Source organism: Dipodomys spectabilis, unplaced genomic scaffold (genome assembly GCF_019054845.1).
Source record: "Dipodomys spectabilis isolate Male_0828 unplaced genomic scaffold, ASM1905484v1 ptg000233l, whole genome shotgun sequence".
Lineage (NCBI taxonomy): Eukaryota > Metazoa > Chordata > Mammalia > Rodentia > Heteromyidae > Dipodomys > Dipodomys spectabilis.
The window spans coordinates 6,712,254-6,729,592 of NW_024870910.1; the positions used below are offsets into that span (position 1 = coordinate 6,712,254).

The following is a 17,339-nucleotide window of genomic DNA, read 5'->3' on the forward strand; positions in this document are numbered from 1 at the left end:
CAGGAGCTCCGTGGAACAGCCTAAAAGGATGCACATGGCCCCGGTCCACTGCTGCTCAGAGCCAGAGACGGTGGACAGCTACCGTGGGGGGGGGGGGGCGCTAGGCGGGCAGGGGCCTGCTTTGGCCATGGTATCCTGTCCTGGAGCATGACTGCAGGAAAGCCGGGAGTGATCTCCCCCACATACACTCTGGGGCCCCCTATGCCTGCCAGCGACCGTCGGGCCTCGCTCCGGATCTGAGGGCTCTCCCCTCCCAAGCACGCAGCAAAATGGAACCCGGGGCAAGAAGGGGTGGACCAGGCAGGGCGGCGGCCGCTCTTTCCCCAGACACTGGCAGCGGCCATGAGCCCTGCGGTGCCTGGGAGCAAGGAGTCTTAAGTCAGACGCCATCAGGACAGCCCCAGCGGTTAACAAACCAGGACCTAAGGCTTCCGGAAGGTTCCATCCGGGTTAAGCCCCTTTGGGATAATATGGATTCATGGGTGCCTCGTGGCGCCGTGCGGAGTGGCACCCATCTCTCGAAGCGGAGATGTCGAACCTCCACCACATTGGGCATTGAGAATCAGATCGGTCACATGCCCCTGCCTCCCCACCCCCCGCCCCAGCCCATCACAGGAGAGTACTGCTGCCAGCAAGGATGCATAGACAAGTTGGATTCTCAGCCAACTGAGAAGGCAGGACAGGCATTATTTAGCCCTGTGGGAGGAAGGGAGGGGGAGGGACTCCCCCAAGTTCCCAAATCCTTGGGGATGGGGTGGGGCGAAAGGAGAGGGAGAAACAGGAACCACTGCCACAAGAGCCACACACACACACACACACACACACACACACACACACACAGAAAACTCACACCAGACAAGGAGCGCACGCCCGACAGACACTGCTAAATGGTTTCCAATTAATTAACTGATTACAAGATAGAACAGAAGGGGATTGGAAAGAGCGCTGTTGACCTTTAAGAATAATTAATATCATCAGGATAGCAAACTCATCCAAGGAAAATAATGAGGAACATTTCTCATATTGCATTCAAAAACCCTGGATGGGAAGGCAGATGGGCCTTAACTAAGCCCAGATTCCTCCTCTTCCTCCTCCTCTTCCTCCTCCTCTCCTCTGGCTTCTAGCTTCATTTTTTTCCCCAGCTCCCACCCAGCCTCTTCCTCCCCACGCTAAGATTCCCAGGAAGACGGAAGAGAGCCACGGGTCGCCCGCCTCGACACGCAGCTACTGTGACCAGTAGTAAGTAGGGCGGTTGCTCTGTTGATCAAGACCAATTAACAAAAGGCTGCGCCAGGCACCAATGGCCTACGTGTGCCATCCCAGCCACTCAGGAGGCCGAGATCGGAGGATCAACAGTTCAAAGCCAGCCCTGGCAGAAAAGTCTGTGAGACTCCTATCTCCAGTAAACTGCACCGCAAAAGCTGGAAGTGGTGCTGTGGCTCAAGTGGTACAGAACTAGTCTTGAGCACAGAGAGGCTCAGGGACAGTGGCCAGGCCCTGAGTTCAAATCCCTCTCCCCCCAAAAAAGCTGCTTAAGAGTGAGAGGCAGCCATATCATTGGTTCAAGTGAGTATCTGGAATCTTCTCTTCTTGTGCCCCCACCAGGGTCCACACCCAAAAGACACCGCCTCTCCCCCCACAACCCCAACTCCCATCCCCCTCCCCCATTCTCCCATCTGATGGATCCACAAAGCAGCAGTCTGTAGGATCTCGGGATTTAAAGGTCCTTCTTACTCAACCTTCTAGCCCTAACGTTCTAGGGATGTCCTTCTGAGTTGACTTAGAATGAGCCCTTTGGTCCTAGGCAGCCTTCCTGGGTACTCTGGCTCCTTCCAGAATATCCAGAAACTTCTTCAGCCCCTCCTGTGACTCCCTGATATGCCCTCCCTCCCAAGCACCACCTCCACACCCATGTGCCCCGAGCACTCTGTCCAGCACTTTAGCTAGGTGCTTGTCCCGTCCCAAGGGTCTAGACAAAGCCCCCTAACAACAGACACCCAGCTTTTCTCTCCCTACATGAGCCCCAAGGCCTGGTAATATCCCCGGGTACACGGTAGGGGCTCATCCTGCCCAGTGAGCCCAAGCATACACGGAAGTGGTACCCCCTCCACTCTTCTCCCAAGAGCTACGAGGGCGCCCGATTCACCCATTCAATTACATGCCGGCAACAGCTGTCCACACGGCCCGGTCTACCCAAACGGTCCAGTCCACGATTATTCCGGAATCCTGGCCAAGCTGTTTCCCTGTCACTCTCCAAAGAGTCCTGGTTCAGACAACGCATGACATGACCCCGTGCGTGTGCCGGGTTCTGGACATTTACTAGACACCCTGCCCGACGCGGGTTCACCAAATTCCCCAAACCGATTGATTATCACTTTAGTATCAGCATACAGGGCCACTGACTGGGGTCACTCTCTCAGGCTGGAAATGCAAGGACTGGAGACTGGCTTTGCACCAGTTTGTCCACTGCTTTCGGGAAAACCCAGCGGTGGGATCTTGTCTGGAAAAAAAGGATGACTTCCGGTTCAGAATCTGAATTTTCCCCAGGATCTTAACTCCTCCCCAACACACACACACACACACACACACACACACACACACACACACACACACACACACACACACACACCACTTGCTGGTCCTACAAAGCTCCCCATCCACGCCCAGCAGGCGCCCCTGCCCTGCTAATCCTAATCCTAATCTGGAGAATGGATGGGTCAGAGGGTATTGGAGAAAGACCACCCGTGGATCCCACAAGCTCTGGAAAACGATCGGACACTCCACAAAAACCCAGCCGGTACCCCTGACCTCACCCCTCACTCCTCTCCCACCCCGTTCCTCCCCAAACTCTCCCATCCCTGCTCACCCCAGCAGCTACAGATCTGACCCCTGCCCTTCTTCCAAAAGCTGTGTATCCCTTCTCCCTGCCAGCAGGTGCCAGCCCTGGCTCCTGGTTGGAGCTGCGGCCCTGGGCTCTCCCCCCCCCCCCCCCCCCCGCCACCCTCCAGGCCCTGGCCGCTCACCCTGCCCCTTCTCTGTTCCAAGCCCAGCGTGAGCTGCAAACCTCTCCTCTCCTCTCTTAATTACACTTCTCTGCTCCCTCCCTGTGAGTGGCCTTATGACTCAGGGTTTTAATTTATTCACCAAACAATGTCATTACACCGGGGCTTTGTATAATTTAGAACCAGCACAGTCTTTTGGCCTCTGTCACCCAATTCTGCAAAACGTTTGGAGGAAAGCAGTCCTCTCTCTCCGCCGTGGTGACCCCGCCGGCTTAAGGGAAGAGACCAGGTAAGAACCCTCATCTCCTCCCATGTGTGCATGCGCTCCCACTCCGGAGAAGCCGCCTCTTCACCTTTCCCCAGGCTTGAAAGTAAATAGACACTGAGTCCTACAGAGACAAGGAGAGGGAGGAAAGAGAAAGGAAAAGTGCACGAGTCAAGGGCCTGGGCAGGGGCTGAGCTGCGTTTCTGCTTCGGTAGAGTTCTTCATGCAACGCACAAGGAAGGAGATTCACCCCGGGGTCACAGCCAGTGTTAGATAAAAGCACGCAGGTACATCGCCGGCTCTCCACTGACCGACGTACTCAGCTCAAATGATTCTTCTCCTTTCTCTCTTCCTTCCTTTCTCTTCCTTCCTTGCTTCTCTTTTTCTTTCTCTCTTCCTTTTGCTCTTTTTCTTCCTTCTTGCTTCCTGTCTTTCTCTTTCCCTCTCTTCCCCGCTCCCCCCCACACCATGAACTCCTAGCCTTGCAGCAAACGCTCTCCTCCCTGAGCTCCCACACTGAGCTTGATTCTCTCCAACACCAGCGTGGCTATGGCTGACCTTGACTTCGTGTAAAACCTTGAGCTTTGAACGCCAAGTGCAGACAATTAAATAACTCTCTGTTCGTTTTCCTTGCTATGGGGACTTTGCCATAGTTATTACCAATAATCATGTGAGTAAACTGAAGAAAATTGGGATCCAGAAATAATTTCCTAAGACATTAAAATAATGAATGCCTGTTGGGGGCTGGCACTCCCCACCGGCCTGCAGATCACCCCGCCGGCTCTCCCCGGGAAGGGCTGACGGCCCCTGTGATTCTGAGGGAGCGTTGGCCTGTGACAGATAAGGAATTCCCAGCTTAGAGGTCAGGTAGTGAAGTTCAAGGTCGCGAAGCTGCCCATGACTGCATGAAGTCTGTCCCCCAAGTCTGTACCCTGAGCGTCCCGCGCAATGCGATCCGCCACGTCCGGCCTTGGCTCCTCCTTTCTCCCCACTCCCTCAGGAACAGCGGGGCCCCTGAGTCAGAAGTCACCCCCATCTCCGGATGGGGACCACCTTTCGGGAAAACCTTCCAAGAGTGAAGGGAGCAAGTCGTCGCAAAAGGCAAACCACAGCATCGCCGCTCAGCCAGTCCTTGCCTGTGCTCCCCTAGTTTAGCCTCCCCCACCCACAGGACCCATCCACTAGGAACAGGCCAGGCTTGGTCCTGGGAGATAAAAACAAACCTCATTCCAGCTCACAGCCCTTTAGCGTCCCGAGCACTAGACAGTTCCTCCACCCAGGGCAGCCGCAATCCTAAACCACCATCGGGGTCCACTGTGGGCAGGGCCTGGGTGGGGAGGGACTGGACGTCCTACACTCGGGTAGACCCATATCCACAGCCAGGCGGGCCGGCACACAGAGCTGCCCGCCCGCCCGCCCCACCCTGCACGCCCCTAGCCCTGTGCATGTGCGGTGATGGACACAGGCTGGCCGGCCAGCAGCGTGCATGGCCGTGCTGGAAGAGAGGCTCAGGGGAGGACAGGGCCTGGGGGGCATCTCCCGGGGTCGGTGGTTCATCCACAGCCTATGGGTCCCCAGGACGGACAGGAAGGCTCCCTGGGCTCTGGCCATGGTGCTGAATCCTAAGAGGTGCACATAAAAACAGAGAGGTAGGAAAGCAAAGAACAGTAATAGTGTCACTCCATCCACCCCCAGAAGGAGGGAGGGGGAGGGAGGAAGAGAAGGAAGGAGGGAGAGAGGGAGAGAAGGAAGGAAGGAAGGAAGGAAGGGAGGGAGGGAAAGAGGGAGAGAGGAAAGAGGGAGGGAGGGAGGGAGGGAGGGAGGGAGGGAGGGAGGGAGGGAGGGAGGGAGGGAGGGAGGGAGGGAGGGAGGAAGATGGGTCTTCAAATGTTCTCTTCAAGACTGCCAGGCTCCTGATCACGCTTACAGAGGTGAAGGGAGGCCTGTGCCTCTGTTACAAGGGAAAGAACGTGAGTTCCAAAGTGGACATCCACAGAGAGCAATCCATCGCGGCGGGGGTGTGGCCATGGGAAGCTGGTGTGGGACACGGGACGGAGAGGGGCTACTCTGCGAGCGGGAGAGCGCTGGCATGGAGCGGGACATGACTCAGATTTCCTCTCTCTTCCCTTCTTGGCTTGCTCACCCATGTGCACTCATACACACACACACACACACACACACACATCCATTGGTCTTTCAAGTTTGTATCCTGTGATCTTCCTGACTCCTCCCCCCAGAATCCGCCCAAATCTAGGAACCTGTCTACTTGGTACGATGAGCAGCGGATGATAACACATCTTTCAGACATCAAGAGCTCAGGAAAGCTGACTCTGCCTTCCTGACCAGACTGAACATCCCAGCTCCCCCTTCCTCCCCCCCCACCCCCCACGGAGTCCCTCCTGGCCCCGCCCTGCACTACCTACAAGGTCACCCGACGTACATTGGAGCCAGACTGTTCTTGTCCTGCTCGCTAGCTACTTCCTAATTACGCGCCGTCAGTGACCCCACTACCATGTCACCAATAAAGCTATCAGATAGGTCTTCTAGGTCCCAGGAGAGGATGCCCACAGAGATCGCGAGGGCACAGCTACCCCACGGTGAAGTGGTAAAATCTTCTAGATATAGGCAGCAGGCGTGGGTCTCCAGGTGTTGGGGATGGCTTAGGGACTGGCCCTGGGTAGCAGAAAGTTGGCTGAGTTTGGACCGTGAAACCTGGGTCGCAGTTCACGCGGCACTACGTTTTACCACCTGACTCTCGACGATCCATTCCCTCCGATCCCTCACCAGTGAGGCGGGGAGGCAGCAAGAGCCACTGCTTCTTGGTGCTGAGAAAGAAATGAGGCGTTGCCTTTCCCATGTGGTTTAGGAAGCATCGCAGTGCCCACGACCACTGTACTGCTGAAGGAACTGGGCGTCGTTTACAAGAGGGAGATCCTCAGAAAGGATACCGCACTCCACCATCCCCTGCCCAGGCCCCGGATGAACGCGCTCACTCACACTGTACGGCTGCCCAGGGAGACCGGCCAGGGACCCCGTGGGTTTAACCAAAGAGAGTCTGGACTAGACACGGAGGCTCGGGCCTCTAATCTCAGATACTTAGGAGGTATGTGGAAGGATCATAGTTTGAGGCTAGTGCAGACCCAGAAGAAAAGCTAGTGCAGACCTATCCAACAAACAAGCCAGCCAGGATGGCTCATTACTGTAATCCCAGGCCCCAAGGAGGCACAGGTAGGAGGAAAGAAATCTGAGGCCAGTCCTGGGAGAACACTAAAGCTTATCTGTCAGATAATGCTGAGCAAAAAGGGCTGGACATGTAGGTCACGCCCAAATCATTGTCAAGCTGGAGATCCAGAGAGAGAGACAGAGAGACAGAGAGAGAGAGAGCAGAACAATGTCTAAGAAACTCCCTGAAGTTCTGGTACATGGTACGATCTAGAGCTAGAGAAAAGAAAGGGAGGTTCTAAGTGCCAGGTCTCTGAACAAGTGAACTCCCCCCTCTGAGCTGCTGAGCCAGCCTGGGTCCAGAAGGGTTTCACCACCAGCCTAGGGATTATGTGACCTGGCCACAGCCAGGAGTCACGCCAGGAGTCACGCTGGGAACTGGGCGGCTCCGGTGTTCCTGTCCTGTCTTCATGCAGCTTCCTCCCCTCCTCAGGATCTAGGAGCGCGGGACCAGCCCCATCTAAGTCACTCTCCACACACAGTCCGACATCTCTGAACGTCCGGTGTGGGTATTGTAGGCTGCCTAGCAACCACCGGACGGGTTTTCCCGGGGATGGCTGTGGGCCAAGCCCAAGATCTGCACCCACGAGGGAGAAGAGGGGGGAGAGGAGATAAGAAGAACCCGGGGACCAGGGAAGAAGAGAGAGAGAGGGAGACAAAGCTGCTGGAGATCGGGGCTGTGGAATGCAATTATTAATATTCTAACTGGAGTTCTGACTGCTTAAGCTTTATTTAAGAACATGCCTGACTGTATAATTACAAGGGCTTAATTTGTTTTCTTTTCTGCACAATAAACAGGGAGCCACACGGTTGCTCTTTGCAAACATCGCCATTCCCAGTGTCGGCAGAAGTCCCGAGGTTACAGAGAAAGAGACCTAGAATGTGGCGAGAGAGCCCTGCTGGGCTCACTGGACACACGGGGGGGGGGGGGGGGCATGTACCCAGCTGACCTCCAGCTGAAACCCGGAGACACGCAGGCCCTTGCTAAGGCCAGTCGGAACTGGATGAAACCCCTGATCTGCAGAAGCAGCAGGAGCAAAGGTCCTGAGGGAGGGAGAGAGGGAGGGAGGGTTGGCTGGCAGGCGGAGTGGGCTGGATATTAAGAAGCAGTGTGGCAGAGGCAGAGAACTCCAGGGAAGGTGCGGGTGGTCCCCAACCGGCCCCACACTCCCACCATGTCATGCCACCCGGGACTCTGCCTGGACCTTCCATGCGCCTGGTAAACTGAGGCAGGGAGTCGGGTTCATATCCAAAGGGCATGAAGGCCACATCAAAGAGGATGTGATTAAAAGGCCTGAGTGACCTCCCTGCAGGCTGTGTGGAAAACAAAGGTAAGATGAGGTGGCCAGAGGCAGCTCTGGAGACACCGAGAGAAAGAAAGAGACAGAGACAGAGACAGAAAGACAGAGAGACAGAGACAGAGTGCCAGAGCCTGAGCCCTGGGGACACTTGTATGTGGGAGAGAGGGACCCCCAGAGGCCTGAGACACTAAACTCTGTGACAGTTTCGGGGTACACTTGGGGAGACCACCACTGGCAGCCAGAAATGAGGCTAGCCAAAGACAGTGCATGTATGACTCCGTGTTCCTCAGACCCACAGAAACCAGGATGGCCGGCTCACCTCAAGGCCACCTAAGAAGACCAGAACCTCGTCCGGCCGAGGGTTTAACCCGGGAAGAAAGGTAGAAACCCAAGAGAAAGAGATTCAAGACTGCTTGGCGTGCTAAGGAAGAGGACAGAAATTAATGACAAACTCCCCGCCCCTCCAGAAGGAACCCAATTCATCGTCACAATCCATCCTGAACAAGAAAAACGGACAAAGCAGGTGAGGACAAATGGGGGAGCCGGGGAGCCTTGGCGGGGAGAGAGGAATAAAAAATAAAATCCACTGGCGATAATCAAGAGTGGCATTGAGAAGGCTAGGAAATGCACAGGCCACAGGCCGCAACGCTTGCTCAGCGTTACAGGAGGTTTTAAGCATTAAAAGTTGGCAAGGTTAGAAGAAGATTGAAAGTTCATAGCCAGCAAACCCTAGGAAATGGAGACCTTTGGAATCCGGAAGGTGGCGGATTCTGAAGGGAGCCTGGGGAGGGGCGAGGGGGGAGGAGAGAGGGGGGAGGGCAATGAGTCCCCACCACGCCGGCCCTCCCCTGCCACGGTGCCGAATGGTAGCTACCAGACCAACAGAAACGATCAAGAAGGACGGACGTGCGCGATCCAGGATCCCAGAACTCCTGAGGAGAGATACAAATGGATGGGAAGAGAAAGAGAAGAAAACTCCCTCGAGGAAGTGTGACTTCTGCCTCCCTCGGGAACAAGGATCATTCCAGCCGGGGGCCTCCGGAGAGGCCATTGCCCGGTCCACTGATGGTGTCAGCGGACTGGGAATTAACTGTCTTCGGACCAGGCGGACCTAATGTGTGGAGGCTGAGAAATGCCGTTGGAAAACCTGCGGCTGGCTGCGTTCTGCGATACAAAAATGAAACAAAGCCATTTGCTCGGAAGGTCGGGACTGGGCCATGTGTAAGCGCTGCCTTCATTTTACAGGTAGAGAACAGGGACTACGGGGGGGGCGGGGCGGCCAGTGGACCAGGGCACAATGGAGGGGAGGAACCGACGGGATTTGCAAGGCGCGGTCACCCGCAGGACCCCCCCCCCAACACACACACACAGGTGGGTGCAAAGGTCAGCATCTTCTCTCCTGGCCACCACCCGGCTAGCTCAGACACCGCGCTTTCCAAATCATTAGATCTGTGACAAACCTATTCCGCTGACAGATGGCTCCATTTCCAAATCCCATTCTCATGACAATTCTCCCGGCGTTTACCCGATGGCCGGGATCGATGGCCTGGAACCATGCGAGCAAGGGCCTACCACCGCCACCCCGAGGAAGTCCGCGTGGAACACGGCCGTGACAGCACCCGCTGTACCTTGAGCGGGCTACCCACACCCCTCCGGAGCCAGGGCCCCACTGTCCACCGCCTCCTCCTCGCGGCCAGCGGCCTCCCAGCTCCTCCCTGACCCGTGGCCCCAGGAACTTCCAGCCACCCTGGCACGGCCTCCTCATCCCCCAAGGCCCGAGCCACTGTCGGCCAGTGGTGAAGCACCCCATGGGCATCAGCCTCTGCAGAAACTTACTTGACCGCCACTGACTCACAGGTGCTTTTAAGCTCGCGGAGCCGCAAAGCAATCCCAGAAACAGCATCCCTCTCCCGGGCATGCAGAGACCCTCTCTCAGGTAAGAGAGCAAGGACAGGCAGGTAGAGCCCCCAGAACGCAGCCAGGGTCATTCTAGGTGTTTCTTTTCCTCTGGGTGCTTGCTCGTGTGTTTGGGTGGTTACTGAGAATGAACTCGGGGCCTCAAACTCACAAGGCAGGTGCTCTGCTAAGAGAGCCAGGCCTCTGGTCTTGTGTTTGCTTTTTTTGATTTTTCTTTTGGTTTGTTTTGGTCAGTTGTGGGCCTGGGTGCTGTCTCTGAGCTCTTTTGCTCAATACCAATGCTCTACCACTTTGACCCACAGCACCACTTCTGTATTTTTTTTTTTGAGTGATAATTGGAGATAAGAGACTCATGGGGACTTTTCTGCCCAGGGTAGCTTTGAACCACAATCTTCAGATCTTGGCCTCCTGAGTGTCTAGCATTATAATGGGCAGAGCCATCAGCGCCCAGCCCTTCATCATCATCATCATCATCATCATCATCATCATCATCATCATTATTAGTGGCATAGGTCATTTTCTAAGGCGCGCCTTGCTTTTATGCCTCCTACCTATGATTCCTCGTGACCCCGGGGGTGACAGGTGAGCACTGTGTCTGCCCAGCCCCCACCCCACTGCGATGCGGGGGCTGGGGCGGGGAGAGCTCTTAGGTCCGGGTTGGCTTCTCAACGGTGATCTTCTCCTCTCCTCTCTTCTCCATCCCCCAGGCAGTTAGGACTACAGGACCTTCCTTCTTGATGCTTCGCTCTGCTTTCCAACCACAGCGAAAGCTCGCTTCTCTCTCCCTCTACACGCCCACAGGTCAGCCGTGGCATGGCTGACATCATCTTCCCAGAAAGACACGGGCTAACGAGGCAGCTTCGGTCGGAACACGCAGGGCAGAGGGGGAGAGACCCAAAGGCCCCCACACAGAGCCTGGGACCGCTTCCACCCAGCGAGTAGGCAAGGTCGGGGACGGGGCGCGTTCACCCACTTTCAGTGCATGTCAGTGACCAGCTTTAGAATACTAGAACACATTCATGTCCCAAGGAAAACCCCCTGGCCCGGTATACTCTGATTTCTCTTCGTCACAGTGAGAACTGTACGCTATGAAGGCATTCTGTGAGAGAACATGGTGTGATGTGATTTATGGCATCTGAAAGAGTTAAAAAAACATTTCTGTTTCAGCGTTTGAGACAAAGTCTCATTCTGCAGCCAGGAACTTGTAACCCTCCCACCTCGGCCTCTCCAGTGCTGTGCTTATAAGCATGAGCCACCATGCTCGGCTGGAAGGCTCTTAATGTGTACTTTCTATGACTCACTGGCATACCAAGGTGACTGACATACTACCACCTAAAAAACTCACAACGGCTCTTATGGTGGGTCCACGATTCTTCACTGCATCTCTGAAACAAGTAGACTACTCCTGCTTTCCCGTGAAGGGGTCACAACAGGAATAGGTACAACGGACGGGTCGATGTTCCACTGGGTCTACCAACAGAGCCAGAATTAAAACTCAAGCTACACAGTTCAAGAAGCACACACTCTGAACGGCCTGAAGAACCAGCCAAAGCAGGGATGAGGTTTAGGGAGCGGCAACAGTCCAGACTCTGCGTTTGGGGGAAGCGTTGGGCAGGCAGAGTGGTTGCAGGGGTAAAAGCTCAGGGATCTGTGTGGCCTGCGTTGCACGTTTGCGTCACACTTCAGGCTATGGTACCATTCTGTGCGACTTCTGGGTTTCATTTCATATACCTGTATATGCGTGTGTGAATGTAAATACATGTACAATATGTATATATGTTATGCATTAATATAAATACGAAGTAGGCTCTATATTTCACGTAGGTATGTGTGCATACCACAGCGTGTCACTTTGCCTTCATTTGCATGAAGATGGGCAGAAAGGGGAGCTCATGAGGTAGAGCTGGATCAGCCAAGCCCCAAAAGCTACGTACGGCATGATTCTGCTTACTTGTGGAATCTAGACCCAAAACGATGGCGTACGTGGTAATAACATCATATTGGGACGTGACCGTAAAGGGGAAAGGGGAAGGAATCGACACTGAGAGACGATACTGTCGATGATCCTAGGAGTATGGAGGCCAGAGAAGCCACCTGCAGTCTCTCATAAGGCGCCACGTTACGGGACGTTTGCAAGCACCGTCTTAAGTAAGGCTCACAACAAACCCAAGAAGCGGAACTCGTAACATTCCCTCCAAAATCCACGAGCACTCAGTAGCTTGCTGGAGATCAACCAGCAGGTACAGAAACCCAGGACTTGAACCCAGGACTTTCTGTCCTCAGAGCCCATGTGTTTCTCTAGTGGCCACTGCCCCCACACAGTACAGAGACGAACAGAGACCACCCGTCCCCCTGAGTCGTGAATGCAAAGGTGAGGATCAGGGAGAAAGGCCAGTATTTACTGACGTACTATCTAGACATCATCTCGGGACCCAATGCAGCTGTTATTTGGAGAGAAAGGGTGTTTAGTGATTGACAGCTCATGATAAACCAAGCTCATCTCGCCTGGCTATCATCCTCTCTACTGGGTGAGCTGCTCACCCAGCGTCCCCAGCCTTCTGGGGACATTTCCTCTTCTCCTACCCACTTGGCATTGCTGACTTTCTCACCTTGGCAACGTAACAGGCTGGACAGGATCCTACCCGAATCGGGACATTCTCCACCTGACCAGGCCCCCGTACCTGGCAGCCACCGGCTGGCCTGCCCTGCCGACGCTCCCGTGCGTGTTTGCTTACACCAGAGCGAGGAATGGCTCCGGCTGACATCCTGAGCCTTTCAGAAAAGAGCAAGCGAACTGAACGCAAGCCATGTCTCCACCACCACCACCAACTCGAAGGGATTAAATAAATTCTTTCGGCTTGCTGGAATCTTACGTTAAATATTCTTGGAAATAAGTAGGCCACAGGCTAATGCGAAGAGATCCTTCATAATAAAGACATTCGGTTTGTAATGTAACTGTTGTGATAGGATTTGACCTAAATAGGAAAAGAAACCAAACATGGCTTTCTCAAGCTGAGCTGTCTGAGGATGGATGGTTGCTGAATCTCCAGGGGGAAAAAAAAAACACAACAGCTCTCTAATAAAAATTTAAAGACACCCCACATACACACCCACACCCACAATCCCTCCACTAAGAAGTTCTTCACTGTGAAGAAGAGAGAGAGAAACACTCCTAGGATGTAACATGAACTCCAGAGTCGGGGGAGATAGGGGCTGACCATTCCCCCACCTTACCGGCTGAGGGTTGGGGATGCATGGCTTCTGAGGCCCCGTGTTCTTTGTCTAGAAAATGGGTACGAGGAGGCCTCACTGAAGCTGCTAATGCAGCATGGAGGCTCGAGCCGAGCCCACATTTGCAGAAGTTCCACTCCCTGACACACAGTAAGCTCCCAATCAATGGCAGCCTCCCCCCTGGAGGCCACTGTGTCGGATGAAATGTTCAGAACATCTTCGTTTTGTGCTGTTTAGGTCTGGTAGAAAGATCCTCGTAAGGGGAAATCAGAGGACTCAGGCCCAGCCTTGCTTTTACCACTCGGGGAAGAGCCTCTCTGTGGGGGATATAAGAAGGTCCCTGCTTCCCACAGGGCGGTTAGGAGCCCTGGGCAGGCTCGTGTAAGACATGAGGTTTGAGGTGGGGGCTCCCCTACAGAAATGAGCTGGAAGCTCCCTCAGTGGCCATTGTTGAGGTGTTCAGCGACACGAACAGCATTTACAGAGGGCCTGCAAGGAACCTACGGCAAGAGGGACCATCGGGGGAGGACAGGGCGCCTAGCAGGGTTCATTCTTCCACAGTCACGGAGGAAAGACACGGGAGATTGACAGACAGAGACCGAGTGACAGAGGGGTGGACCGCTGGCAGAACAGAAATCCAGCATCCCCAGAATAGAGAGGGTCGGGGAAAGGCCGGCAGGGACGCCCCGTCCCTCCTCTGTGGTGGCCTTGTTACCCCCACCAGTCACGGACGTGATTACTGGCGGCATGAGCAGCTGTCTGTTCCTGAACTTCATTCGCCAGGCACTTGGCAAAGTGCTGGCTGGGCATCTGGCATCCAGTCCTTCCCAACCCCAGGCCTAGAACAGACACGGGCAATGCACACGCGCTCCACCTCCCGGGACAGCCATTGCCACGGGTTATCTGGGAAGTCTTTATGATCTCTGAGGATTCTCAGTCCACACACAAAGGCCAAGGGTCTCTGAGTCTGTCAAAAAGGACTTTCTGGAAGTACATTCATCGGTATTGGATTTTTATTTTTGAACACATCTGGTTCAATGATAAAGAAAAACGGATCCGTCAGAAGGACACCGTCACACATAAACCTGGAAGGAGGGTCCGGAGAAGCCATCCATCCGCAGCCTCCTCCAGAGCAAGCCACTTGGCTCTGTCATCTTTGGTTCCTTTTCTGGCATGGGGAAGAATTACACTGACTGATGGTAGGGGTAGCTTGTGGGCGGACAGCTCAACCAGTCAGAATAGAATATTCTGCAGAGGGGAGGAGAAAGGATATAGGGGCCAGGAGGAGGGAAGGAGGGAGGGGGAGAGGGAAAAGAAGAAGGGGGAGAAAGACAGAGAGAGAAAGAGAGAGAGAGAGAGAGAGAGCTCACCAGCCACCAAGCCAGGCCTCAGCAGTTAATGCTGGAGTAAGTGATCATCCCGTGATTTCTCAGCTGGGCTGCAGACTTGTAAATGCATTTAGGAGACAGAAATAGAAGGTCCTAGGAAGCGGCAGCGAAACCTGGCCTGTTTGCCAGCAGAAAAATGTCCCAAAGCCGCCAGGAAATTCACTCAGTCAGGATGGGGGGGGGGGGGAGAGGTCATGCTTCATCAATGGGAAGAGCTAATAAACAAAACCCGGAGGGGTGGGCAGAGGGTGGGCCTCGTGCCTCGGACTCTGCCCTGGGGACCTGGGGCCCCTCTGCCCGGGGATGGACTGTGAGGACCCGTGCTTCTGGGCCTTCACATCCCCCTCCCCCAGTACCACGGCAGGTGCCTTAAAAAGAGCCGCAGATGTGACCAGGGGAACAAGGGCCAAGGACACAGGCAGGCGCCCCGGTAACCATCGGGCCGGAGGAAACCAGACCCTCTGCTCCCAGGCCTGGCCAACCTCACAGTCGCCAGCAGAGCCTAAATCACCCCGAAAGAAGAGGGGGGGGGTACGGAGGGAAGGAGATCTTCTGGAGATCTCAAGGACAAACTAAAGACACAACCCCTGAGACACTCATGGCCCATGATGCACCTCTCTTGTGGACTTCAGGAACAGGGTGCGCCCTGCAGCCTCACCCCTCTCCTGAGAGACACGGGGGGGGGGGGGGGGAGACGAGGTCCCACAGGGCCCTGAGGCAGAAGCGCCGGCTTCCCTCACACACTGATTTCCCTACCCCACCAACGGGCGCTCTGGTCACCCTAGTGGCCCACAGAGCCCGGTGCTCAGCCCGGCCCGGGGAAGGGCTTTGTTCTTAGCTGCCGGCCTTTAACATATTTCTGGCTCGTCACTGGATTCCCCAGATACTCTTGGAATAAAAAGAAAAAAAAAACCAGCAAATCTGGCATCCCTGACCCACCCCCCTCCCCAGAACTCCTCGCCGGCTGCCCCTTTGGAGGGGACACGCGGTCCCCGGCCGTCCCCTGTCCCCACAGGGCCTGCTGTGGGCGTGTGGCTCCATGACCTAAGGAGGAGTCACTAGGAAGAGAGAGGTTTCTCAGATGTCAAAAGCCCTTTTCCCTTGCGGAATGGGGGGGTATGGCGTTTACAATGGAACTCAAATCCCCAATAAAATAAACACCTGGAACATCTGGTCCCAGCTGCGGCCAAGAAGGAGTCGCAGGAGGAGACTGTCACCGCCGAGGCTAAAGCAGGACATGGGGCAAGCGTGGATTCAGACGGGGGGGGGGGGAGGGGGGGGGCAGGGTCACGTGGGGGGGGGGAAGCAGGGGCCATGGAGCGTACTGGTTCCGGGAAGTGGGGGAAGAAGAAAGTGAGGCGGACACCTAAACCAATATTTATGTCCTGTGTGTGCTTGGGGAAAGGCACAGCGGCTCCAGGGTCTGGCTAGGACCCCCAGAAGAGAAACCACCACCACCACCCCCTCCCCAACCTCCAGGCCCTGTTAGAGGCCAGCCTCCACACTTCGCTTCCCAGCAGCTCCCCTCTGAAGTTCTGCCTGTCCATAAGCAGCTGCTAGCCCGCCTGGCTGTCCTTCCCACGTCCAATGACAACCCCGCGCGGAACTCTCCAATGGTGAAAACCAAGTCCAGGCCCCACAGGTATGTCCCCCCCTCCCTGGCCCCGTTTCCCCTCACCCCAGTTGGGTGCTGTAGAGTCTCTGTTCTTTGGGAACACAACCATTGGACATTCAAGAGGCCGGGCCGGGTGGGGGGGTGGGGAGAGGGGAAACTGAGCCACACCAAAGGGATGTGGGGGTCGGGCACTCTCCCATGCCTCACTACCGGCCTCCTCTCCCGCCCGCCTGCTCTCCAGTCCTCCCAGCCAACACCGGGGTCTACGGACACGCAACGAGGCGATCCCCGCAAGGTCTAGCCGATCCCCAGGGGAATCACCCCACCCAGACGCAGCAAGGAGGGGAGAGGAGGAGGGAGGCACGGAGAACCACATAACCACCCCTGCGTTCCAAAGAAAGCTCTGGGGCCTGAGCCCTCTCTCCAGAGAACCTAGCATCGGTCTTGCCTGCCTTCCTCCTCCAATCCCGGCTTCAACACACAGGCCTACAAGGCCTACTGGTGTGTGAAGGGCCGGGCTTACATAACATCCAAGGTGAACTCCCCTTTACTGCACATGACTTCAGGAAAAGCATCCTAGCTTAGGGGATGAAGAAATGATCTCCTCTCAGCCCTGGTCCTAGAGACTTTCCCTTCTGATGAGAGATGGAGGGAGTAGATCGAAAGCCTCATTTTGAAGTTGCCCGGGGGCGCTGGGTCTGGAAGAAGGCCTCGGTGCGGCGTGGGCAGCTTCCCGGCCAGGCCCGTGCCCGCCCGCCCCCCACAGCGCAGCTCCACTCACATGTAGTGCAAGTGCGGGTTCTTGGCGAAGGCTCTGGGCTGGATGCTCCTGAGGCCCGAGTTCTTGATGGTCCTGGACAGGGGGAAGAGAAGGTCAGGTGAGCTCACAGAAGGGAGCCTGCGGGAGGTCTGGCCTCTGCCCGTGCCCTACACCCCAGCCGCCATCCCTCTCACCCCTCCTGGTCAGCAGGTGAGGACAGGGCCTCCTTCTCCTACAGAGACAGCAGGGCTGCACAGCACCCTGTGCCTTCCCGGCCTCCCTCCCGGGGTGGGGGGGGGGACATGCCCACAGCCAGGGGTGCCGGGGCAGCAGGTAGCAGGGAAACTAGCACTGGGGAGGGGAATGTGGTTTCAGCACAAGACCCAGGACGGGCCTGGCGTAGGGCTGGCTGGAAACCCGGCTTCGGGGGTGTGACGTGCAATCCGAGGGCCTCTCTTGGCCCCCTCAGATAGCCCCACCCTCCCCAAAGAGGCCTCAAGAGGGGAGGGGGGGGGGAGCGCAGACAGCAAGCTCGCTGTGTCTGCCAGGAAGCTCTGGAGGAGGCCCCGCCCGGCCCCGCCCCGCCCCGCCAGGCCCCGCCCCGCCCCGCCAGGCCCCGCCCCGCCAGGCCCCGCCCC

General features: G+C 56.0%; 1 protein-coding gene across 6 annotated transcripts in view; it reads right to left on the minus strand.

Annotated features, from left to right (window-relative positions):
- Ntrk3 (neurotrophic receptor tyrosine kinase 3) overlaps positions 1-17,339 on the minus strand; it is a 231,840-nt gene that overhangs the window by 178,036 nt on the left and 36,465 nt on the right. For all 6 annotated transcript variants that reach the window (XM_042698525.1, XM_042698524.1, XM_042698523.1 and 3 more), the window contains exon 3: positions 16,723-16,794. In XM_042698525.1, coding sequence (XP_042554459.1) covers positions 16,723-16,794 — 72 coding nt within the window. The remainder of the gene's footprint in view (positions 1-16,722; positions 16,795-17,339) is intronic.